Source organism: Limanda limanda, chromosome 6, assembly GCF_963576545.1.
Source record: "Limanda limanda chromosome 6, fLimLim1.1, whole genome shotgun sequence".
Classification (NCBI taxonomy): domain Eukaryota; kingdom Metazoa; phylum Chordata; class Actinopteri; order Pleuronectiformes; family Pleuronectidae; genus Limanda; species Limanda limanda.
In genome coordinates this window covers 8,017,345-8,044,550 of record NC_083641.1, presented here as the reverse complement: position 1 = coordinate 8,044,550, position 27,206 = coordinate 8,017,345, and the positions used below count along the sequence as shown (strand labels likewise).

Sequence of the window (27,206 nt, the reverse complement as noted above, 5' to 3'; positions counted from 1 at the left end):
TGAGAACATTTCTACAACAGCTTAAAATGGATTTACAAAACAAGAGGATACATGTCAAGATATGGTTGATTTTAAATTTTCATATATATATATACATAACGTGATGGAGCTGCAAATTAGCCTTGAAGGGGCTTGATCACGGTGCTCTCCAATAGAACTGCTAGTGGGTCATCTACCTGATAATTTCACAAAAGTCTGTCTGTAGCTCCTATATCTCACACACCGTTCATTTCATCGGCTCCGCACTTGTAACGTGTAATTTTAAGAGCCCAAGGATATGCATTATTGAATTCGGTGCGATTTATAGACCCAATGCTTACAATATTAATGAGAACAAAAGGTGAACAGCATTCTGTAGCCGTCCGTGTGTCAGGCTGTGGACCAAGTTGTATTTTCTTTTCACGTCCTTGGATAAACTACAGCAGTGATCAGCAACTGGGGGTCCATGGGCCATAAGTGGTCTACCAGATCCAGAGACAGGCAACAGCATTCATAGAATCACCTCCTCTTTTGCTACAACATTTGTTGCTGCAATTCTTCATATCGAGCTGAATAACAGCTTTTATTTTGAAAAGTTGTGAAGATTGTGTCGATTGCTTAACAGACATCAGAAATGGAAATGTAACTTAACATGGAAAAATTGTAGGAGTTAAGTCAATCATTCAAACTTAAAAATAGGTGTAATAAAAATGTTATTTTATGAAAAACATTGACTTCAAAAATCGCAATTGCAGATAAACCAGGTAGAATGAACAAAGTTTTCTAACTTCATATGCACACAAACAATCAGTCCTGTTTGAGGAGTCACTAATAACAAGGAATAAATCTGAAAGTTTAGAAAGGACTTTGCACTAATTTAAACAAAAAACAAGAAATCTACACACCGACCGATACGTGCCTGTCCTTAAAATAAGTAACTGTTGGGATGACTTGATTTTTAAGTATAGTTTACAAGGAGATCCCATAAGGAAAACATAGCAAAGCAGAGAGACCGCCTTAAGGGTGTGTGTGAATTCATGACTTGTGACAAAAGGTTTTGCTTTATAGAAAAAATTTTAATGGTTAATATATTTACAAATATACAGTAATTCATAAAGAAAATACACGAGGTACAGCACACAGTAACAAATGACTAAGAAATCTTCATGTAAGAAAACTTGTGGAAATCAAAACGTAAAAACACAACAATCACTAACAACCATAACATGAGTGTGAAAGGAAACAAACCTGTGTGACGTGAAACCTGCAGCACAGCGCCTGCACAGTGATGTGTTTTCTGTTGATATGACACATTCGCACACTGTCATGACACACAGCACTGCACCTGTACAACACATGAGCGTCAACACATAAGTCAGCCACCAACGACTGACTGGGCCAATCAGAAATCCAACTAAAGAGAAAATCCACCCAAATGACTTCTACAGGCCCTTCCCCTCAAACTGTTGTTAGTATGAGGAGTGTGCCGGTGGCAGAATGTTCAGCATTTCATTATTTATTATTCAACAGAAAGTTTTAGAGATATTAAATTAACTCAAAGTCAAAACATTACATTGATTTCAGCTGAAAACTACATTTTCAAAAACTTTTAATACAATATAAAATATATTCTTCCCACATTGCTATAACTGATGATGGATAGTTTCTTTTTTTTTTTTTTTAAATATGTATAACAGTCCCACCCACATAGTGGCTGTATGGAGTCTGACTCTCCTAAAACAACCGGATCAACTGGTCAGTCAGAGGTTTCACTGGGATTCAGGTCTCATTTCATTTTTTGGCTGCACACTGATTATCATGTCTTTAAATTTAGTTCTGTTAACTAGGATGACTCTTGGTAGAGCACATACCTGCACCAACAGTTAAATTCAATCAAGCAGAAACAAATTCCAAACATAAATATTCTTAAAGAACCAGGAATATTTCCCTGGGATAGCTGTGAAAAGTTCTCCCTCTTAATTTTAAAGAAGGTGAAAAAAATACTGGATCCACCCCCTGATTCAGATCTGCAACAAAATCTAAGTGAGTTCTTCCCTGACTCAAACCACAGCCTACCACCAAGTGTGATGGTAAATGCATTCAGTTGTTTCTGTGTAAACTTAAACAGACAGGGGGTGAAAACAGAACTTCCTTATCGGAGGTAATTAAACACAAACCTGGACTGTGATTGTAAATTACAAGCACCCACATCAGTGAACATTCATTTCCAATGTGTTCTATGAATGCAGTTTAAGATTCAATTATTGAGCGATATTCTTTATCTTTGTAGAAAATTTTAGTAATTTTTGTGTTAAGAAAAACATTCATAATGAGGTTGTCTATGTTCCAAATACCAGCGTGTTTGAGTGTGAAGCACAACGTTGCTTGTGTTGGGTTATTCTTAGCGGATTTTCCCTTTAGTGCTCTGTCACATGTGGACATCTTTGAAATCATGCTCTTTGTATCGGAAGACTAATCATTTAGTGAGTAACTTTAAAAACAGAAAAGCAAAATGTGATGTGACCGATGAGAAGAGGAAGCAACTTGAACTTATTTCTCAAATTCTTTTGCATCATCTTATGTTAAAAGTAATCCTCGTCTCCTTTATGTTACACTTTGGCCAAACAGTCAAAATGATGCTTTAAGTTCACATGAATGACAGATCTGTGCTTGTCAGGTGTGTCAAACTAATCAAAGTGGAGCAGAATAACTCTGGACAGGTGGGGGTGGGGGTGATGGCATGTGGTGGTGGTGGGGGGTCCCTGAGAGGAGAACACATCAACAGCTTCCCCATAACAACAGTCAGACAAATATAGCCTCAAACAGCTCAGCACAGAGACCACTAGCAGATCCTAACTGAGCTTCAAACACTGTTCTTCTCCACAAGGTGTTACAGACCGTGGATATGTGAGTGTGGGGTGATAGTGTACATGTGGAGTCAAAAGTGACAGAGTGAGGGAGTGCGTGTGAAACAAAAGCAACCCATCCCCTGAGCCTTCTAAAGACTCGTGTTGTTGTCGGGGTTGCCTCATTAAACCTATTTTAAATGGTTATTTTCATATTGAGATTAAAGACAGTGTTTTGCCTCTGCCCATGCAGCTGTGAAACCGATGAAACCAGGCAGGACTTGCAGGATGATGGAGGGACAGGAGCTTACTGGTGTTTGTTGGTGATGCAGCAGGAGGAAATTGTGTTGGGGCTACAGTAGATTTATATCCTCTGCTCAGATTCCCCCAATCTCTGCAAAACTAATACTAATAATCTCAATGATCCACAGACCGTTGTTGACAGCAATATCCAAGCATTGAATATTACATTTTATAGTAATGTTATTTTCTCTGTTGAGCCTATGAAAATGAAATTTGGAAATTGGAAGCCATTGCTAGTTTATATATATATATACTTCATTCGTGGCTACATTACAAATTCACTGTGGTGGTGTAAAAAAGCAAACTCATAAATTATCACTGCCCGAATCCTTATGGAAGCAACTGTGCCTGTCATGCTAGTTCAATTCCCCAAAAGCCGATAAATGTCCGTTTGGTCATTGAAAATTCTCTTTGATCTTCAAAAGGAAAACTCTGCAAGTTGATCTCGTGAATGATCAAACGCAGTGGGGCTAAAATCTCAGTGAGAAATGAGGCAACTCTTACAGCCGACACAGGCCAACGTCGGGGTAATTCTGATGGTGGGATTGCTTTGTGGATTAACTTCTTACAGAAACACTGCTCTCTCTCCTCTTAATCCGCACCTCAACCTGCCGACTGTCCAACACATACACAGGGAGCAGCACCACCAGTCTTCCGGGGACGCTGTGAAATCCACCTGGAGGTGCTGCCAAATTCAGGAGGCAGCAGGAACCAGTGTGGGTCGGCCTGTAAACATAACCTACAGGAGCGAGCGTTGGACAGCAGGTCAACAACAGTCATGTCGCTGCCCTCACACGCGCTCCAGCCCAACACTGTGTCTCTCTCTTCTGCTTTTAGAATTCACTCTTCAAACATTACATGAGAATATGAACAACAACCATTTCCTGAATAAGAGAGGTCAACCCTGACCACATCACTGGTTTTGCACGTTTCAGCCCATTCCTTAAAGCTAACTTTGTTTCTTTTTGGCCACTGGTTGGCAGCAGTGACGTTAAAACACAACTTGGATTACAAATCGCTTTCTGAAGTTGATATAAATGTGTCAGAACAGAGAACCGACACAACAAGCACACACAGAGTAACACAACGGTTCATTTGAGGCTGTGCTTACGACACTGAGAAATGATAATCAGTTAGGATTTGTGGCTTCTTCTACCATCAGACTGCTGACAGAGATGGGAAACCACTGCTGGGCTCCACAACAGACCATCAGATCGGCCTCAGATGCGACTGACGGAAGCAGCCAGTGGATTCGGCTCAAGTGGAATGACGGATACTGGGCTCACTGGGAAACCGAACCCCTGTCAGCGGTCTCCTGTTCTCTGGAACTTTGCAGATTTCAGGGACAATTGAACACAAGCTGAAGACTGATCACCCGATAACACAATGTGACACTACTGACCATGTGTCCCGTTTTCCACAACCTAAGCCAGACCAAGATACACCCCCTCCCCACATAACTCTGAGAGTTTTGTAGTTTTAGATTTTTGTTCAGTTTTGGTCTCCACCTCAGAAAAAAAATTGACATTTTGGTTGAAAATGAGCCATTGTGTTACCGAGCTAGTTGCTATTTGGTGCTCCACAGAAAGTGTTTTATCCGAGCGGCCTGTTGCTCCAAAGAAACAATAACTGCACTGCGGTGTTGGTGATTGGTCCGGTGGCTCCCACATTTTCACATCATCATGATCCACGGCTCATATAAAAGTATTCATAAATGGAGCTTACAGTAAATGGTCTACAACATGCATTTACAATGAAATGGTCCATTGACTGGTTCCTTACATAAAAACACTGCCCAACATTCAAACTTTGCTCATCACTGAATCAGCAAATAGTTTGTTAAATACTTTTAATCAAAGGGGAAAGAGAACGTTCACATAACTGAGAAAAATAATCCAAAAGTGAAGAGAAAAAAAATTGTATGTACAAAAGGGAGAAAGTTAAATCCTCTAATTTGTCTATGTCTGAAATCCAGACACTTTCCCAAGAAATCTTTGCAATGCAATTCTACGACACACATTTACTCTTACTGTTCCTCTCAAGACATCCTCTGTTCACACAGGCTACATCAGTCTGCTACAACTTCTCTAAACCATGCTAGTTTCACATTTACACATACAAATGAAATGCACAGCAGAACGGTGAGGATGAAAACTTCAAAAGCAATTTTTTTTTTTTTCATTTTCAGTCTCCAACTTTAGTGTCATCCTCCCAAACACACACGTGACCATCACAATTCTCTGACGTGACTTGCTGGGAGAGGACAGGGACGACCTGAGATACAGCAAAGAGCTCAGAAGGTCAACTTGGATTTCCTCAGCTTCTTGCAAAAACTATTTAATGTAAGAGTTGTGGAAACTTGGTAGATTATCAGCAAAGTTCCTCTGGAGGTGACATGAGAGAAAACATTAAGCAAACCAACAGGGCAGGACCCTGGAAATGCAAGGGCTTATGGGTAGGAGGAGGTAGATGTTGACATCTGGTAGCCACTCGTCAGCATTTGCTCTGACGAGTATTAGATTTTTTTGCTATTATTTTCAAACTTTTTATGTGGATCGCTCTTTCTGCTATGCTGCCAGCGACAGGGGTCACCATGGGCCGTGTAGGGGTGATGGCACCCAAACCGACCAGCAGGAGTCACTGGTAAACATTTCTAATTTGTCCCTTCTGCTTCTCTGCCATTAAACCAAACATGATCAGTTTTACTGTCATTGAAGTTGTGTTGTTGTTGTGTAGCGATGTGACAGCCACTCTGACGACATCGGCTGGGCTGACTCTGCCATTTAGAATACCTCTCTCGGTACAAACGACACCAGCTTGTTTGCTGGTTTTAAAGTTTCATGCCGTTTGCCATTTGAAAGCGTGACACCCAGGTCTGCCAATCAAAAGTTTAATCTTCTTACCACATATCTCATCACAGCTTTTACCTGTGCTGCTACAACAGACTGGTCTGCACTTTGACAAACAAACCAAACCAGTCCTTCTTTAAAAGGAGCACCGTCTTTTAACTGGGATCATGGCCGTGGACGAGTGTTGACATCGGGTGAGCTACATCACGAGCGGCCACAATATTCTGACAGCAAAGAGTTTCTGTTACATAACCCCTGACGTTGAGAAACAGCAAAATATCACAATCTGGATAAGAAAACATGGTAAAAAAGAGCTCTACATGGTTGAGTGTATATAAAGGGGAATGTGCACACTTTGGATTTGAAATGCCCGGCCTGAGGGACCTCGCTCACAGACAAATATTCTGCTACTGAACACAACAGGAGAAGAAACAAAGGTTCACAAGGTGTGTGTTTCCTCTCAAGGAACTAAAGGAAGCCGTTAACTAATACTGGTGAGGACTAATGCTTTTTCCTTTACATTTCAAACTATATATCAACAAAGTGTTATAATACAGATAAGATAAGAGGTTTATAGACAGTCAGCCCAGTGCAGGGAACAGCCCATTTCTGCTCCCTGGGTAAAGGAAGGGAAGAGATGGGGGAGGCTCAACTCAATGCTGAGCCTTGTATTGGCTGGTCTGGGTGGGGGTGGGGGTGGGCAGGTGGAGACTGGAAGAGCTGCAAGGCCACCACCCATGGGTCATGTTGCTTTCTCCATGGTAACCCTGACATGGTGCAGCACGGAGGATCTGAAAGGCAGAGCAGAGTTGGGATGAATCAAACTGGGACTGAACAAACCTCGACAGAACACAGGGATGTGTGGTGACTCTAGTCTTTTTTAACAAAGCTCTTTCTTGATGTCCCTATCTTTGATAAAATATCTTAGGTACAAGTATAAATAAATAAGTATTCAAGTAAATATGTAATATTTTCTATATATTATTTTATTTATCTCTTAATTTATTTAATTCTATATTTACTTATTTATTTGTTCATTAGATATAGAGATACATACATACTTATGTTATTTATTACCCTTCATAAACCGATACCTGTGAGATGTTAGTACCGCAGATAAATTCTCCTTATACCAGGTTTCTCAAGCTCCCTTTGCCATTGTGCATTAACTTCAAAAAATTACATCTGATCAACAGTTTTTTAAAAATCATTTTCTAAAGAGATTTGTGATGAAACCAAACTTTGAATTCTGTTGACTGTAGAACAGTATGTATGATATCTGTGTGGTTTTGGGTTTTTGGTAAATTGTGTATCTACTAGAGACAACTATAAGGAGTGAGATGGTGATTTGTTTCAGTATATGAATATCTGTATTGTTTTTTAATTAAACATTTCAGATGAGGTGTAACAGTAACAGGACTCTTGTGAAGCCCACTGAGGAACCCCCGAGGAGCCTCTTACCATGATATCGGCTCATTACGTTGTTCAGTCTCTTCCTGAGTGTTTGCCTTCCTCCGTTGACCATCTTCCTCTGGACACAAACACAAACGCTGAATTAGAAGATCACCTTCAACAAATGTTCATTTAGACTTGTTGAAGATATTCACAACAGCCTGTGAACATGAACATCAGGGGAAAAAAGTGAAAAATATGTCACCTGCAATTCTTTTGTACAATGTTTTATGCTCCATTTGCTCTCGCTTGCTTTGAGTGCTTCTGATTAAACGCCGAGCAGATTAACTTAAGTTCGAATTTGATGCATTAGAATTGAAGCGTAGCTCTGTGGTTATGGATGTGGGTGTGACGCCGCTTCTTACCACAGGGGTTTCCCTCCACATTGTCCAGGAGATTGGCTGTAGAGTTGGCTGTGCCCAGTCTGACAGGAGCTTAGTTAAGAACACCATGGTCTCAGTGATGTGGACAAACAGATAAGTTATGGAGGCTGATCCATGACTGGTGTTTGCTCAATAGAATTTCACTTGTTAGCGGTCATTGAGGACAAGAATGTACAAAGTCAGATGTTACTGCTGAATGAATTGCTGTTATTAAAAGGTCCCGGGTGTAAGACTTAGGTGAAAGGGATCCAGTGGAAGAAATTTTATATAAAATAATCCTGGTGATGTTTCACAAGTGTTCAAATTGTAATCTAAATAGTTTTCTTACCCTAGAATGGCCGGTTTCCATTTAAAATATTTATATTTAGATCAGGAGCGGGTCTCTCTACGGAGGCCGCCATGTTTCTACAGTAGCCCAAACTGGACAATCTAAACACCTTTGAGTTTTTTTGACAACTCAAGACTCCCACAGGTTCTCATTTATATCTTGAAAGGTGATGGTGAGGTGAAGGGCATTCAACCGCAGCATGACACTTCACCACTAGATGTCACTAAATTCTACACACTGAAACTTTAAAGCAGAATTAAATCATCTCCTTCTCTTTAAGTGGAATTTAATTGTTGTAAGTAAATACGATTCAACTTTATAATTAAAAATTGAAAATTAAATCAGATAATGAGAGCAAGTTTTGACCAAAGGATACGAATGGTGCTTCAGGAGCCTTCTTTTTGACTTTCTCCTCTTTGTCTTCTCTGAAAACGTCCTGGCAATTTCAAACAGCTTCTTTCTCGTTGCTGGAGGTGAAAAATAATTTTAGGTTATCAACTGCACCAGACAATGACCTTGACCATTTGGATGTTTGTATCTTATCTGTAACAGTAAGGATTATGGCCTTTTGTTGACTGTTAATAAAATAAAACATTTTGTTTCTGCATTTACTTGTTTTCTCTGTCGCACCAAAATTTTACCAAGCTGTGATTCCAAAAACTGGTACACACCGAAATATACTTTGTTTACAATTACACATCTACCTTAAAAAGGTTAATGCAGCACTTTGTGGAATACTAAAAATAATAACATTACTGTCAATCGTGAGACTTACATTTGCCCATGAGTTTGAGTTTGTCTCTGAACAGAGCGTCATCTGAGATGGCCTCCATTGAAGCCGCAGAGTTATGTTCTCCTGCACGCACACATATGTTTAGTATTTATAGTGTGATTCCAGCATCAACACATATCACAGTGACACACACACAGACCCGTGCTCAGTAGAAGTCAGAGAGCAGAAACATTATAAATAGCTTTGGCAGAAGAAGCCGGATGAGTGATATCTACCTGTGGAACTCTCCATGCTAGATGAATTACTGGACTTTGATTTCTTTGATTCATACTTCAAGCGATCTAAAAACAGAGAGCAGATGTTGTTGATGTGAGGAAGACGTGATGAACAAGATGTGATGATTTCAGGTAGAAATTTCCAAACGTCTAAACCACCACATCAATTCATCTTGACGAGTATCTGATGAGGAGGGAAAACAGTTTGAAGCTTTGTTGCACCAGAACAGCCGCAAAAAAGCTTTTGACCAATCATCAATCTGGTTTTAAAAAGCTGGTAAATGATTGTATTTGTGCTGCTTACAACATTTCTCTGTAAATGGTCTTTCCTCAAAAATGGTGTTAATTCAGTTAGGAGCCAAATATTTGGTTCATCACCATGTGAAGAACAAGGCCTGTTGATAGAAGACACTAAAGATCTTCAGAAGACTAAAGATCCATCGCCTGTGGACGAATAAATGTCTTGAGCTTTAACTCAAAATAGTTCAAATCTGAGCTGGGAGACATTTATTTGCAGAGAATAAAGTCAGAGTTGAACCTTCATCTCATAATTTTGTCCTTTTTCCTTTTTATATTGTATGTGAATAAGGACATTTAGGAAACTTAGAACTCAGAAGTTCGTCCTTTTTTATAAAAAAAAATACATTATTAAGGAACAACTGGAGCTTTAAGTGTAGTCTACTCAAACAATGGAAGCAAGCGCCTTGATCACACAACACATTCACTCCCATTTCATCATAGACACTGCCTCCCCCTTCAGTGTAGGGCTGCAGCAGTAAATCTGATTCATGCTGCACCATGGTATAAAACTAAGAATTATCATACCATCAGATTTGTACTGGTATTGAACTTAATGTAAAATCTCACTGTACATATTCAACAGCCTGTCAACACATGGCAGCAGAGATAATGGCCCATGACAGCATTTGGCAGGATTCTTTGAAGTCTTACCAACAAACCAATCAATTGATCGATTCATGGAGAAAATAATCAACGGTATACTAACAATCTTCTACGAAAAATTATTATTAGCTGTACTTGCGTACAAAACAGTCAAATCCAGCTTAGATCGATGTTTGAGTAATAATCTACTATGATATATGTCACGAGACATTTATCAGCATTGAGTACTTTTACTCTTTATACCAAACTACACTTTCATGATAATAAATACTAACATACTTTTATTGTCATTTTTAGTCCGTTTACTTTAGTAGAGGGATGCCAGTACCTATCACTGGTGCTAATATGCAAATTAACACTCTGTAGTATTATTACATGTTATGTTAAATTTCTGTTTATTATTGATAATTTTCTTAAATCTTTAGGGTTCAGTCTGAATGTTATGACTTGGGAGTGAGACTGCGTTGGATCATAAGATGAGTGCAGACAAATGCAGAAATAACACAACAAACAGCAGCAGCAAGAAACAAAACCTATGAATACTGCTTAACATCAAGGAATTAAATTGTGAAGGGCACATATTGGTTTTATCGTCGTGATTTTTCAGTTTAGACTTTATTGGCCCTCCGTGGAGTGCATACTCCCGCCAAGACCCAACAGTCACCTCATGAAACCAGATTTAAATTCACTGGATCGCGGTTATTATCAGGATCTGCACCAAATTGGATTCACAACATCCAATGTGTATGTTTTTATATTCTCCACATCATTTCCAGTGACACCCAAACAATACTATGAGCAGGATTCCTCTGTGGAAGGAGTCACGGTCATACCTCTCTCTAGGGCGACGAGGAACTCGCGGTTGCGCTGCAGCTCTTTCATAAACTCCTCGTTCTGGAGGAAGAGGGCGATACGCTCGTCGTCCAGGTACTGCTTCAGTTTCTTGTCTTGCTCGGAGCCGCCTGTGGTCAATCCTGCACCTCCGGTGGTCCCTGCAGCTCCGGACCGAGAGCTGGACTGGGCTGTCCACTGGCTTATTGGAGAAACTGAGGAGGTTGACGATGAAGGCTGGGATACACTGCTCTGAGAGCTCTGCTGGAATTAAGACAGCATGGGTCATTGGTAATACAAATCAATTAATGTGCTTGGATGAGAGATCACTTGAAGAGGTTGTTCAATATAATCTCTGGTATCTTGATATACAGCGGCCTGTGCTACTGCTGCTGTCAGCACTATACTAACAATCTTCTACTACCATTCACCAACAGCTGTTTACTTTACCTAACCCTGGTGATACTCATATATAAACATGAGTGGCCTACAAACTGGACTACTACTACTATAAGTGCTCTATGGGGATTGCTCAACATGTTGGAATATACCAACTATTCCCTTTATCTCTTAGTTAGATGAGATGGTGAATATTTGTCTAATTTGTTATCTCTGTTTGACACCACACTGATAAACAAAAAAAAAATCTGTATGCTAACAGTAATTACCTTTATACTGTTCAACTGCTGCGGCAAAATACGTAGAAAATCATCTGGGAGGTTTCCAAGCATCGGAGGGTTCCAGTTCCGGTAGCTTCGGACCTGCTGGTGACCGGGAGGTGGCTGGACTTCAAATCTAAGAGTCACAGAACAGAATAGTAATTCTACCAACAGCTTTTGACTCACTACTATTATTTACAGACCAGAGTGACATCGGCCACTCCTGTACGTAGTTGCGAGGGACTGATTCCATTAACCTTTAGCAACCTACAAAGCAGGTTTCTAAAGTAGCTCCTAATCTAATTATTGCAATATAAAGGCTTCAGCTTCTTCTGAGGATGTGTCCAGTCCCTTACTCACCTTGGTGGGGGTGTTGGTGGGGTCTCTGGATATTTCCTGTCATAAATGTGCATATCATACGTTGGTGGAGAGTAGACTGGAGGTGGTTCCTCATCAGAACTGTCAGGTTCTAGTGTTCGCTCCAGAATCTAGAAACAAACACAATATGAGCTGTGTTCCCTTAAAATGTTTTAACCTTTACCCTCAATCTAGTCAGTTTAGACCAGAGGGGACACTCAGCAGCCTCTGTGTGTGTAAATTGTTGGGTTTACTCTGTTAAACATTTGTCACATTCATTCTGTAAAAAAAAAACCTTGGCTCATAAATATTCTTTGCTTTTAATGGACTCGACTCAAATAAACAAAAACGTGAAGCATGTACATGTCTGATAGTTCTTAATGTTTGTGCAGGTAATGCATAATAGTTAAATTCAGATCAAATCCCATCCGATTTTTTAATGAAAAAGTCCTTTGGTAAGCAGCATCTTAAGCTGGTGATGACACTTCAGGTTATCAACAATATCAACAATAGCTCATAGCATATGGTTATTTCTCACTGTGGGGAACCAATCAAAATGAGAAATTACTCAATACACTTTTTTGTGGTTTCCACTGTTATTCAAAAAAAATTGGGGGGATAAAGATGGGAATAAATAGTCTGTTGTGTGCAAGTATTTTAATTTTTTCTGCATCGCCCCAACTGACCCTAATTGTAATCAATTAAACAAAAGAAGTAGTATCATCGTTGTTGATACTGAAAGCCCATCAGGCTGGGCTCGCTTTGGATTCCTAACTGGTGTGGGTGCCCTTGGTCCTTTTCACTGACCTCTGGTGGGATACTGTCATCTGAATCCGAACTGTCATCTGAGCCCTGTCCGTCAATGCTCATCTGGAGCAGCTGGTCGATGGTGGCGTCCACGGCTCCGTTGTTGGAGCGCAGCACGCACTCAATCACCTCATAGTCCATAGTGGGGAACATGGTCTTGAAGTCCTCCATGGCCTGGTTGAACTCCAGGCGTCGGACCTGCCTGTTGGATCTGCTGTTGTTGAGCCCACCCTGTCCGCTGCCGCCCCCACTTCCGTTGCTTCTGGAGCCTCCATTGCTGCTGCTGCGTCTGAATAGGCTGGTCATCCTCAGGGCCTGGCTGACACACGTGCCACCAACCTACTGACAGGGTGGCTCTACTTTTCTGTCAGCACCACGACAAGAACTACGGCCCCTTCAGTCTCGCTTGCTTTTCGTTGTCCCACCCAGTGCTACTTGTTACTCTGCAGCATCCAGCATGACTGACTGTGCTATAGGGTGTGCAGGGACTGTACCAGGCAGGTGGTGACAGAAATGAAAAGTCCAAGGTTCTGTCATCAGGTAAAGGTTAGAGTCAAAATCCACCCAGGAACATGCATAGCTGCATCACAGGGGTCACCTACAGAGAAAGGACAGAAAAAGGATTAGTTACCAACACTTAGTTCTAAAATGAAATTACACCACTGAAAGTCCTATTTAAAATGTGCCTATGGGTAGGGGCTAATTTCTTGATATGTGGTGTGTAGGGCTGCCACTAACGACTATTTTTCTATCGACTAATCGGACGACTATTTTATCGATTAGTCGATTAATCTAAACGACTAATTTTCCTCCAAAAAAATCTAATTGACCATTCATTTCAGTTAATTTTATTTTGACAACAACAAACTGTATGTCATCGTATAATGCAGCACAAAACAAAATGTAAAGAAAGGCTCAAATATTAAAGTGCAAAACTGTAACGCCGTAGCTGAGGTGACGCGAGTAGGACCTGACCCGCGCCGGGCCGCCGTCCGCACCTGCGACGGACACCGGCCCGCGGTCCAAGAGAGAGGAAGCCCCCGCCCCCCCCCCCAAAAAAAAAACAACTTGAGGCGGGCCGCACACCGAGCCTCCGGCTGCGTGGAGGGGAGGGCGCCGAGGCGACTGCTCCCCCAGCCGCGGCATGCATAGTCTATGGCGGCATGTGCCCAGCGGTTTAAAAAAAAAATGCGTCGACGCATTTTATACGCGTCGACGCATTTTCAGCGTCGACGTAATCGATGACGTCGACGAATCGCGGCAGCCCTAGTGGTGTGGCTGAGACACACAACGATTACCTTTCACTGGATCATACTGAGCGTACAGAGGTGCGGAGCCCCCTGAGGCCACATAGATTTAGAAATCTGCCTGCAGTTTGTCAGCTGTGATCTCGGACTCTTCATTTTCTTATCAAGCAGCACATTGAAGCTGGTCCCAGAGTTGCCCGTTTTTACATCTTTCCTGAACTGCCCTGGATAGTAAGATACAGTCACTGAGCACTTTATAAGGAACACGATACAACCACTGAAAAGTTCTTCCATTTGTTCTCAAGCTGCCTCAGGTGCTCATGTCAACTTTCCTTTGAGATTCTGCTCCATGTTGACATGAATGCATCACATCATCTCTGCACGTTGATGCTGTCAGTCTCCCCAAAGAGGAAAACACTACAAAAAAAATGCATGTCAACTGTTGATACTTCCAGTGGCAAAAACCCTAAATTGATAATCTGTGCACTGGAGGTGATACCTCATTACACTCAAGGTGGTTTGCTAACTGTATGTGGCTTTTGCAGAAAGTGAGCATCACAGAACCTCAGGTAAAGTGGAACAGAATTGTAAATTGGTCAGTCAATGTCACCGGTGTGTACCATTGTTGCCCGTGGAGAAGGGGGATTTGGAAAATGCTGACACACAGATAGCAGAAGGACACTGCCTCATGAAATATGCAGCTATAAGTAAACTAAAGAACTATTTTTACATTTTTTTTATTTTTTCTCCATTATCTTGATTTTTTATAACAACAATCTTCCCAACGTGACGGCCAATAATACCTTCCCAACATCCTCATATTAATATCAAAAACATGCTATATTTAGCTCACAATCCAGGACTCTGAGTCCTCAGAGGAGGGGAGTGTTTCTGTACAGGTGTATAGGAGACAGCTGCTTTCTGCTTGCTCTTAAAACCAGAGCGGTCTTTCCTTACTGGTACCTGAACTGATGATCAAATCTGAGCTGTGGACTACACTTGTTTGCACTCGTTACATGATGGTGGTCTAGATTTACACTTGCATCTCATCAACAATGTTTCACCGCTCTACACTGAGCCTCAGATGTCACGGACCACATGGGATCAAATCGACTTCCCACATCACCTGTTGCCCAACATATGTTCATCTGTAATTCTGTTGATCTAATGACATCACTGATGATGGACAGTGACCCACTGCTTCAGCTTAGCTGGCTAAATGACAGGTGTAATATCACAGCATAGGTGATGATAAAACAGGCTTAATTTACTATCTATTTACCAATTAAAAGGGTAAGTAATCTATGGTTGTATTTTACACATTATTGGTATGTAGGAAATGATCAAAGAGCAACATAAGAATGAAGTCAAAAGATGTAGATGTATGTCAGGCTGTGACAATGACTGATATTGGGACTCCTAACAGGGATCCTGTTATGCCTTTGCTGTTTGGTGAAAACATTTGTGATGACAACTGGCGGTTCACCAAGTCCCTCCCCCAAACACCAACTATCCAGATACAACTCAGCACCCATGTGTAGACATGGCAGGTCTGGCAAACTATGGGTGCATGAAGCTTCAGGAATATAATAGAGCAATAAAGGCCCAATGAAATGAAAAATTCATGCCATTAATTTGTAATCTGTGTCTCAAGCTGCACTCTTAACGCACACAGACCTACAGCGGTGTTTCCCATTCATTACCTACTGTGGCGGCTCACCTCTCATTAGTCTCGCCACAATTTCACAATGATCTGAGACTGAAACACTTCTAGAGTTGCTGTGTGTCTGAACTCAACTCTTGAAGTGGTAGCTCAGGCACCAGACAATCTCATTACGTTTAAACAAAAACTCAAGTGTCAGAGGTATCAAATGAAATTACGTTTCAGGTCCTGTCTGTCATCAAATGAGCCTGGAGAGAGGAGTCCGATGCAGCTGCTGAACCTGGTTTGTTCCTCTGGTTGTGGAGTCTAATTACTGTGTGCAGCACCACTTCCACAGCGAGCATGGCACATTAGCACAAAGCTAGCTATGCTGTGTGTTTTATTGTTATTAGTTGTTGTCGTTATGACGAATGCGAAAGCACCAAGCGTCAGGCACACCCACTGTCAAGGGTTAGAGGAACACATACATGCGAGTATTCAGTAAAAGAATGTGGCCACATCTCCATGACCACCTCCAAATATGGTCTCAGTGATAAGATTTCACATCCTCAATGAGACCACATTGAGGGACGGCCAACTCAGCTGATCCTCTGATCCTCTACAGTTTCAAAAGGAAGAAAAACATGCTTACACTTCTCAGTGTTTCCCATACACCGATTAATTTGTGGCTACTGCCACAATATCAACACTGTACTACTCCGATTGATTTTCTACTTTTTATCCAAATGGGTAAAATCGTATTGTAAAGCTGTTTGTGGCACATTGATTTACTCAGCCCATCCTGGCTCTGCTCTCTCTCCTTCTAACGCAGACACAACTGTGCACACACACACACACACACACAAAATGTTGAAACTGTCTTTTGTTCCTTGCATTGCAAATTTAAAGCTCTGAGGAGCCATGATTCTTGATTTGTCTCATCTTCACTATCATGAATATGACCAATGGCTATGAAGGGAAATCGACATTGGACCTGATGACACAGCAGCACATGCACAGGAGCCATCTGGCACATGGAACACGGTGCTCTGTGTGGCTTTGTATAGCTGTACAGATACATTATTCTAGGTGTTTATGACTAAATAAATATCAGTGTTTCCCATACTACTGCCTTGGGAGAAGCTTGCCCAACGGGTAACCCTCCCCATGACACCAAAGATTATTTTAATAAAAAAGACAACTGCACTTTTAGCTCAGTCAGAGTTTCCAGTTTTACTGTCAATTACAGTCATGTGTCTCTCCTCTGCTTTCTGTTGAACTGAGAATGTGAGTGTTTGTGGGTGACTGTCTTTGCTCCTCCACACACGGACTGTACTGAGAAAGGTTGACGACTCATTAAGTTAGGTGCAATAAAAGCTTTACGATGTTATAAATCCCTCCTAAATCAAAGACGGACAGACATCGACTCCAAACTTTGTTAATGATCCACTTAGAGAAGGAGGCACAGCACCCTGACAGAAAGGAGGCATATGTGACAAAAAACTGTTGCACCTTTACTCTGCCTCACAGTTCTGTGTACGAAAGGTATAAACCCAGAATGTTGTCATTGGATCATATCATTTATGTCACATCCGGTCCTGACCTCCATTAGACCCTAAGTAAAATACTGCAAGGGCGCCATCCTACTTGACCCTTCAGCCAAGTTAACCGTTTGCCACTGCCACAGTCCCACCTGACACCCCAGTGCTCCCACCACAATCCTTCCTTTATCACAGTTTCCACCACCTGAGCTCTGGCAGCTACAGGCATCTCTTTTACTTACAAATAAATGCAATTATCATGTATTTAAATTAAATTAAAATGTTTTAGTATAATAGTAACACAAATTTGTTCTGCTTCTCTTTTTCTATAATCTGTTGGCAGATTGTCTAGTTGTTTTTTTTAAACTGGTATTTTGGGCTAATTTTCCACATCTGCCCCTCTTTGGTTTTATGGGGATTTTTAACACTTATTGCACATAACGAGTGGTCAACCTGTCTCTGTACAGTCTATGTGTGTGTTTGTGCTAACTTTGACAGTCAAAGACTTGCAGGTGGACAAATAGAGGTTAACGAACCAGCAGTCAGTAGTTTGTGATACTGTGCCAATGTGATATCAACACACATGGAAGCAGCTGTAGTGGTTATGAGGAGCATTCGTGATACATTTCAAAATAAGTTGTTATTTCTAGTGTTTGCCTCAAAAATCCACTTTTATAATAATAATAATAATTTTAAACTGTATTTAAATAGCATAGGTTTATAAAGTGCTTCAGATACATAAAAAAAGTTCATGCAGGACCCAATGGATGAAATATCTTATTAAAAGCCGTTTTATAAAATTGCATTTGCATCTTTTCTAAAAACCACAGGTAACCAGGGTAATGAGGCAAGAATGGGTTTGATGTGCTAATTTAATACAGTTCTTGTAAGAACCCTATAGCTGATGAGGTTTAAATAAGTTGATTTCTGGTGGAGCCTTGTAGATAATTAGTTACAGTAATCTAGAGCAGTGGGGCACAAACGCTGTAAGTAAAGGATCCTCAAACTGACACAAAAAACACACAGACCTCATGTCATGTGTGGAATCTCAGATGAAAATAGTCACTTTGATACAAATAGATGAAATTATAGTAAAGATAAAGGACACTTGGAGAAGCACTGGTCTAGAAAAGGCTGGAGAGAAACGCTTGAATGATGGTTTGAGCATTATTGACAGAAGTGAATGATCTGGACAATGTTCCTGATTTGAGGAGAATGAAGGAATCTCCAGGGGAACGTGACGTCAGATACCAAAACAAGCATTAAATCCACGTGTTCCACAAAATGTCCACCTCAAACTTGATAGCTGCACAGCAACTGCTTTTTAAATCATGTTCACCCATCATATTTTTATGGCTGCTGTTGCTAAAAGAAAGTTGTCCTCGGTGTGTCCCCCCCCTCCCCCCCACCGCCAGTGCTTTGTATCAGTCTCCATCACAGTGGCCAGCAGGGTGTATTTTAAGGTGAGGGTATTTTGGGAGGAACAGCTGAGGAAAGGAGCAGATTTAAAGAGGGCTGGTGGGGGGGTGAATAACTCCAGTTTGTATGTTTCCATAACCCGGCTCACACGAACATATGGTTTTTATGAAGTGAAGCTAACCCGACACTGCTCAGCTCCTCTCGCTGCTAGCAGGCTAACGGGACTTTACGAGCTGCTCGCCGGATCCCAGCTCTCGCGTTCTGCTCCGCTTCCTCTTCATGTGTCACCTCAGCCCTGTTGTTGTTGTTGCTGTTTCTCTTTGACTGGACATGACTTTACAGCAGCTACCATCAGCAGCGGCCTGTAGTGAGAGCAGGCTTAGCAGCGACCTGTTAGCAGCCCGGGCAGCTCTGGCTCACTAATCACTAGCAGACACCGAGCTGCTCCACACAGGGATTCATCCGCAAGGCCTCCAGCTCAGCCTCGACCCCGACACCAGCTCCACGTCAACATGTCCCCCCCACCTCCACCCACCTGGATGTGGCCGAGTGGGCTCGTCTCCCCCCCGCGGACCACAGACCCGCCGCGGACCCCCTCGGTCGTGTTGTTGTTTTGCAAAGTGAGTGAAGCGCCGGACTACGCTGGGTGGTGATAGATCAAAAGGTCCGACCCGGCCCGGTGGCTGTGTGCATGTTGGTTCCGAGCCCGGAAGCGATGCGTGTGAGCGGCGGTGGTTACTCACTGTCAGCGGCTCGGACACACGGATCCTCGGTTCGCTCCGGTGAGGACAGGAAGCGGGGGGGTTTAGCATCGTAACGGGAACAGCAGGAGAGCGTCCGTCCCTCCTCCTCCTCCTCCCACCTTCACAACACAGCGCCGGATGTGCCAGCTCACACACAACACACGGAGCACTTCAACATAAAAGACACGTGTACGGTAAGCGATGGGTCGTAGTTCAATGAAGACTAAAGTGCCTTTTATACACGTGGATATTCAGGAAAACCTACAACTTTTCTCGAGGCAGGCGGCCGCAGACATCGGCTAAAGCCAGAGGGTTTTCTTCCTGATGAAAGTTGCTCTTTAAAGGACTAGTGTGTTAGATTTAGGTGAAAGGGATCCGCTGGCAGACATTGAACATAAAATAATCCGAGTGAGATTTTTACTAGTGTGTAATAAACTAAATTGTACAAATTTTTGATTTCTTTACCCTAGAATGGGCCATTTATATTTAAATACTGTATATTAACATCAGTAGCGGGCCATCTCTACGCAGTAGTCCAAACTCGACAAACTTAACACCTTTTTAGTTTTATGAGAACTGAAGGCTACTTCAGGTTGTCTTTCATGTTTGGAAGGGAGGGTGAATGAGGGGTATTCATCTGCCACCTGCAACTTCACCACTAGATGTCCCTAAATTCCACACATCTTTAAGGCAATGTAAGGCAATTACATTTCAACAAGGCAATTCAAAGTACTTAACATAAAAGACTAAAGGGTCAAGACAAGACGCATTTACAAAATAAATTAGACAAGCTAAATACAGAAAAAAGAATAATAAATAAAAGAGTGAAAATATCTTTCTTTCTGGGAACTGTTGGGTCTCTCTATAATTGTTAGGGTCTAGATCTTACTTAAGTGCTTTTAGACAATGTGTGTTGTTATTTGATACAAGTAAAATTGAATTGAATATAATGTCTTGATCAATTATGTTTCGTATTTGGCCGAAAAACACTGCTTACTGGGACATGGAAGGAGAACATAAACATTCCAATATAGGACAAGATGTAGATGTTAGCAGATGTTAGTGGCCACCAGTCGATGGTACGTACGTTCAGGTGTGCACCTTAGCGTTATCAAGTGTTTTGGCCTTGTAATCAATGATACAGGCTGAACATGAGGGTACGCTGAGGATAAAGGTGAATCTGACTGGCTACTGAGTTGTATGGCAGTACAACAGTGAAAATGTTGGACTTTAATTTGAAAAATCTCCAAATGCATTCAGTAAAATGTTTGATATTCACTATGTAGGTAGTAAGAGAGCTCATGAACACAGACATATCAGTCTCTCTCTGAACTTATTGAGCAAAGTGTTTTTACATTACTTTGAAGTATCCTGAAATTATCTATTTTCTACAGTGACAATCCTGAAATGATTTATTTTCTACAGTGAAAAACCTGAAATGATCTATTCCACAGTGAAAATGTTGGACTTTACTTTGAAAAATCTCCAAATCTATCCAGTAAAAATGTTGGACTTTACTTTGAAAAATCTCCAAATCTATGAGCTAAAAAATGTTTAATATTCAGTATATAGGTAGTCAGAGAGGTCCTACACACATGCATTTCAGTCTCTCTCTGAACTTATTGAGGAAAGTGTTTTTACAGTACTTTGAAGTATCCTGAAATGTTCTATTCCACAGTGAAAATGTTGGACTTTACTTTTAAAAATCTTCAAATCTATACAGTAATAATGTTTAATATTCAGTATGTAGGTCGTCAGAGAGGTCCTGAACACAGGCATATCAGTCTCTCTCTAAACTTATTGAGCAAAGTGTTTTCAAAGTACTTTGAAGTATCCTGAAATGATCACTTCCACAGTGAAAATGTTGGACTTTACTTTGAAAAATATCTTAATATATACAGTTAATATGTTTAATATTCAGTATGTAGATATGCCAAGACAGGGTCCTGATCTGGTGGTCCTTCATCCACACCTTCACTGACCTGGCTGTGTGGCATGGAGCATTGTCCTGCTGGAAAAAACACCCCTCAGATTTGGGGAAGCAAGTTTTCTTCCAGGACAACTTTGTACTTGGCTTGTTTCATGTGTCCTTCACAATGACAAATCTGCCCAAGTCCAGCCTTGCTGAAGCACCGCCAGATCATCACCGATCCTCCACCAAATTTTCCAGTAGGTGCGAGACACTGTGGCTTGTTGGCCTCTCAAGGTCTACGTCTTACCATTAGAGAACCCGGTGTTGGGCAAAGCTGAAAACTGGACTCATCAGAGAAGATGAACTTACTCCAGTCCTCTATGGTCCAATCCTTATGATCTTTTGCAAACCTCAGCCTGGCTCTTCTTTGCTTCTCGTTTACGAAGGGCTTTTTTCTAGCTTTGCACGACTTCAGCCCTGCCTCTAGGAGACTGTCTCTACCCGTCCTCGCTGGTCGACCTCTTTTTCAAGGTCACTTGATGTCATCCTACGGTTGTTGAGTGACATTCGAATGAGTTGGCTGTCATCCTGGTGAGTGGAGAGTCGTTTTTACGTCCTCTGCCAGTCTGTAGCTCTGTTGTCCCTAATGTCTGCTGCTTGCCCTTGTTCTTATGAACCGCCGTCTTTCAAATTTTAAGGATGGAAGCAACGTGACACTCACTATATCCCTCTGCCAGTAAAACCAGAATTGAAGCTCTTAACTTTTTTTTTTACTCTTTTGACATGGTCAATAGTCACTTTTTTTTTGAATTCCAATTACATTTGAGGTACTACTAGCACTGATTCTGCCATCCAGCTGGTCCTATTGCAAGAGGATAGTGATGACCACAGCACTGGTTTTTATACTTTTCTTCATTTAATAAGGTTTGGTTCAGGTCATCGCCTAATCAGTAACTCATTAAGTAGAATCAGGTCTGCCTGTATTGGAATTCAACAGACACTGGAATGAAATGGCCGCCATACACATAGAGATGCTGATTTAAAATTTGGAGTGGTCTTTTAGTTTTTTCCAGGGCTATATATATATATATATATGTATATAAGAAATATTGTACTTTCTTGATTCTTGTTGTTTGTACCCTCATGGTTGAATAAACTTATTGTAAGTCGCTTTTGATATAAGGGTCAGGTAAATGAAATGTAATTTAATATTGAGGCGTAACACTTCTGTTCGAGTTTGAAGATGCTCTGCTTAATTATGGCCTACCTTTTGTATTGTGCAATCACGAAACAATTTCTTTCAGTAAAAACTTTGTGCAACATGCTGCCAATTTGTTTTGAACTAACCACGTAAGTTTGATGAGGGGGACTTGCTAGTCTGGGCAATAATGTTCCAGTCTTAATCAAGTTGTCTCCACAGAAAAAGTTCAGCAGGTTGAGATATTCTCAATTTTTTCACCTAAAAAGGACAATATAATCTACCGTAATCTGATTACATAATGCCTAAACAATACTGTAAGAGCCACGACGCAACCTGCAGGTGTGTGTAAATAAATGTTAATTTTGGCTTGATATGTTCTGAAGATATCAAAGTTTATAGTTTTATTTTTATTCAGTTAAAGTATATTTTGTATTGTGTGTATACTATGTTAAATTATATTCAGTGTTTGGGCATTACAGTTGAGGATGCCTTGGTGTAGTTCAATGCACATGTGTAGTATACTGTTGACCGCATGGAAAATTGTCTGGTGTGTGAAGTCTGCGGAGGAGTGGATCGAAATAAGTTTTTGTCTGTGACACGTTTTGGATATTAAATGGATTACTTTGACTATATGCATCACCAAGTCTGTTATGGACCCGAGCTAATTGCTTATAAGCCGTTTGCTGGAACTGTCCAAATAAACCCTTTCAAGTTTTACCTGCCTCTGGTTGAAGTATTTGACAGTGGGTTTACACAACAAGGCAAAAGTATATATTGGACATGAGTCAGACTTGATAAACACTCTGCAGGCTAACATCAAGTGGCCTATTAACAGCAACTACAAATACAGATTAAACATGTTAAAGCCACAATATATGATATGGCCACAGTAGCCAGGCTTTTGTAGTTATTGCATACAATGTATTCAGTTCTTGACATCGATGCTGAGACATACAGTAAAAGACAATTGAGCCAACTATAAGTATAAGAAAAACAAAGAGTTATGGATTAACATGTACCTCACTGGTGCTCATCTGAAAATTATTAGGTTTAACTATAAACTTGCATGTGAGCCAGATTTATTTCAGATTAGAAATAGATTAGAAACACATTGGAATTAATTAATTGTAACAAATCAAAAGGTTGTCAAGCACTCAAGCAACTAGACAGAGGGGAGAAAAAGAAAACCATGCAGAGAGCACTAAAACTGAGAACAGGGCAGTCCATGTTAATCACATAGAGCAGGGGTATTCAACTAAAATTTACAGAGGTCCAGTTAGAGAAAGGTCCAGAAGATCATAATGTCTAACTATTTAGTGTGATATATATTTAAGTAGCTGAGTAGATGTATCAACATCTGCATGTTCTAAATACCTGACTGTCAAATCAAATGAATTCAGTACGATTGAAAAACTTTTTAGGTAACAAAGAACTTAACATATATGTATAATTGCAGATATGTATAATGTTCTTTCATTAACTAAATAAAAGTAGGGCTGCATTTCAAAATAAGAGAAAATAAATAGAAAGTGAAAATTGTGCATGTTCAAATAAAGGTTCAGAAAAATAAAATAAAAGGAGCAAAATTTCGAATTTCCCTTTTTCTGTTTCACATCTTGACTCAAAAGTCTCAACCAATTTGACAGATAATACATCTCAACACATCTTAACAATTTAACTGTTTAAGAATCACTTTCTTCCCCTCTTATATCCCACTCCCCCACTTTTTGCGTCTGTTTCTCTCCCTTTCTCCGTCTCACATCCTGTTTCTCAACTTTCTCCATCTCACTCCTCCTTTTCTCTCCCTTTCTCTGTCTCACTCCTCTGTTGGTCTTCCTTTCTCCGTCTCACTCCTCGGTTTCTCTCCCTTTCTCCATCTCACTCCTCTGTTTCTCTCCCTTTCTCCATCTCACTCCTCTGTTTCTCTCCCTTTCTCCGTCTCACACCTCTGTTTCTTTCCCTTGCTCCGTCTCACTCCTCTGTTTCTCTCCCTTTCTCCATCTCACTCCTCTGTTTCTTTCCCTTGCTCCATCTCACTCCTCTGTTTCTCTGCCTTAGTTTGATCTACCTGTATCGCTATCTCTCTTTTTCTTTCTAACATCTTTTCATGTGTAACTTGCCTCTAAAGGCCGGCGCATGCTTCCATGTTTTCAGAGACACGCAAGGACGCGCAAGAGCCCCTTGCGTGCTTGCATACCCATTCTTGCGTGCTTGCATGCATCGTCCAATTTTTTTAACTATACAACAAAGCTACACAAGCCTCACGCAGCCCGCAAGGCTGTGATTGGTCTGCTAACTACATCCTTTCCGGAGTCACATTTCCGGTTTCATGCCCCATAATTACGGCAGAAACCACGTAAGATTTAGAAGAAGGAATATGGACCAAATTGAAGAGCGTTTGGCAGAAGAGGTCCGAAAGTATGACCACTCGTATAACCCGTCATTGCGAGAATACAAGGACGCGCAGATGGCCTGCAATTCTTCGAAGGAGATCTCGGCTAACGTCGGTTTGCAGGTCGACGAGTGTATGAAGCTGTGGAGGAAGATCAGGGACAAATTTGTCCGCCAGAAAAAGGTTATGAGGAGCCGCAGTGGCGATGTAAATAGACTGCCACACACAAAGAAGGCGTCTCTAAGGTCGTCTTCGACAAAAAACGTTACTCCACCTGGTGGTCTGGCGGTGAATTGCTTTGCAACACGCGCATGGTGTGTTTATGGTTCTCCCTTGGAGAACCATAAATTAAGAGTAGAGTCGCAATGTTGCCTGGAATGTACTTGATTGGCTGAGTAGTATCAAGTGGGATGGCTTAACTCGCATGCAATTGGTCTGTGCATTTCCTCATCCGCTAAACCACTACTGTAAAGAATATAAAAGCGCCCTGTCAGGTTTATAATCATAACCTTCTGTTTTGGCTGTAGGTCCGGGTTCGTACGGGACAGCTTCTGGGTCCGGACTCGGACGGCCTGTTAGTGACCTATGTATCTATTTTCAGAAAATGTGTATTCACTTCTGGTGCGATTGCGTTAAACTAGAACACTGGATTGCAGATTATGAAATGAAAAGAAGCAGTCCTCTCCAATTTCCATCATTATAATTGAACACTTGAATTTGGAACTCTTACATTTTATTTTTTTCCGCTTGATTATTACATTTTTTAACAATACAGAATTTCCCTTATACCTTTAAAACACAATAATAAAGTTAAATACAATAATAACTACCAATACAGAAACTTGGACTATGGGCAGAAATGGTCTCTGGTTCGTCTCTGGTTCGACTCCACGGAGAAACAACAAAAAGACGAACCTGGATTGATCTGTCCAAAAATCCAAGAGGATTCTCCCTACCCTGTCTAGTGCCCCTGAGCAAGGCACCTTACTCCCCTAACATCTGCTCCCCGGGCGCCGTACACGGCTGCCCACTGCTCTGTGTGTCCTGCACCAGATGGATTAAAAGCAGAGGTTACATTTTCCTCCTTGCATGAGTGTGCTTGTGCATGTCTGTGCATGTGTTCGGGACACATAAATGTATCTTAATTTTAATCTTTTCGTTTTTTACAATATTGTCTTATGCATTTCCCCCCCTCGTCTTAGTTTTGTGTAAGTATTCGTGCAATAAATATGCTAATATTACAAGTAGTGTTTTTATAGTAAAAACTCAGTTAAACGTTCCCTCTCTTTCTTCAATGATAATGTGAGGATTCCATATCCTTTTTTTTTTTTTTTGATGTTGAGTCTTTTCTGCTGTAGCAGCAACACCACCCTCTGCTGTTTGCAAAAAGAAGTGGAAAAAGCTTACAGCACCTGGTATTCCCAGGCAGACTCCCAAAGTTCTAACTTAGTTCTCGACCCTTCTTAGCTATCGAGATCGGTTCGGGGTGGTATGGCCCTAAGAGATTTACTCTTACTCAACACAATGTTACTCAATGTTTAATGTAAGTAATAAGCGCCTGTGCCTATGTTCTTAGACACTAATATGTGTTCAACATGCACCTCAACTTTATGTCTGGTTGAAAAATGTTTTCAGTCAGAATTGGAATCAGTAAAAATAATAGTAAAACTATTCAATGGTTTAAAAATCTTATAAACAATTTGACAACTCCCTTAATACATTGCTTACAGTTAGTAAAAGCTGATGAAAAATTGCTTTTCTTAATTAGTTCTACTAAGAATTATGAGTGACGAAAACATCAAACAGTGCCTCCTAGAGGCTGTGCATTTATTCAACTCCCATATGGACAGACAGACAGATAGATAGATAGATAGATATTCTTTGTCACCGCAGCAAGGTATGATAATGCACATAACACACTAATCTATCTATCTATGTAGTTATAATTGAAGTATCATTTGAATATTGCATAATAATAATAGTGACCGGAGAGGACTGGTCAGATTTTTTAAACTAAACTATTAAAACAAAATGTGTCAATCAACAACATTGACGAAGCAAGATTTATCGGAAAATATTGATAAAGCAAATTTGGCACCCTTCACCAATGACGTCATGTACAGGACTCACGACCTCGGTCGATATAAATGGGGCCGGCCGCTGATTTACAGCGTTGTACGTGATGTTCTATGTTTTTATTATTGTACATATGTTAATACATGCATTGTAAATGGTGTCCGTTTGAGGCGTCGCCCTCCGAATAACACAAATGTCTCCGGGCTGCCAGCTGGACGCGCTACTTGCGTCTTTTGTTGGGAGGGGAGGGCGCTCCTCCCCACCCCCCTTTTCCTGTGTTCCTCCGCTGTGGCGGAAGTAAGTCGACTCGCGGAGGCCTCATCCTTCC

General features: G+C 41.1%; 1 protein-coding gene across 3 annotated transcripts; it reads right to left on the bottom strand.

The window, feature by feature from the left end:
* Window positions 1–1,034: 1,034 nt before the first annotated feature.
* LOC133003139 (CUE domain-containing protein 1-like) lies at window positions 1,035–19,401 on the bottom strand. 3 transcript variants are annotated; one of them, XM_061072757.1, is made up of 11 exons: window positions 19,298–19,401; window positions 12,706–13,303; window positions 11,902–12,029; window positions 11,551–11,677; window positions 10,885–11,146; window positions 9,149–9,214; window positions 8,916–8,996; window positions 8,517–8,607; window positions 7,795–7,853; window positions 7,439–7,508; window positions 1,035–6,768 (listed from the first exon to the last, which is right to left on the bottom strand). In XM_061072757.1, coding segments are annotated over exons 2-11 (1,191 nt in total). In that variant the 5' UTR covers window positions 13,012–13,303; window positions 19,298–19,401; the 3' UTR covers window positions 1,035–6,767. The 3 variants fall into 3 exon arrangements, with proteins under 3 accessions (XP_060928740.1, XP_060928742.1, XP_060928741.1); XM_061072759.1 differs by having other exon boundaries at window positions 10,885–11,143; XM_061072758.1 differs by lacking the exon at window positions 19,298–19,401 and adding an exon at window positions 19,090–19,286.
* Window positions 19,402–27,206: the final 7,805 nt, after the last annotated feature.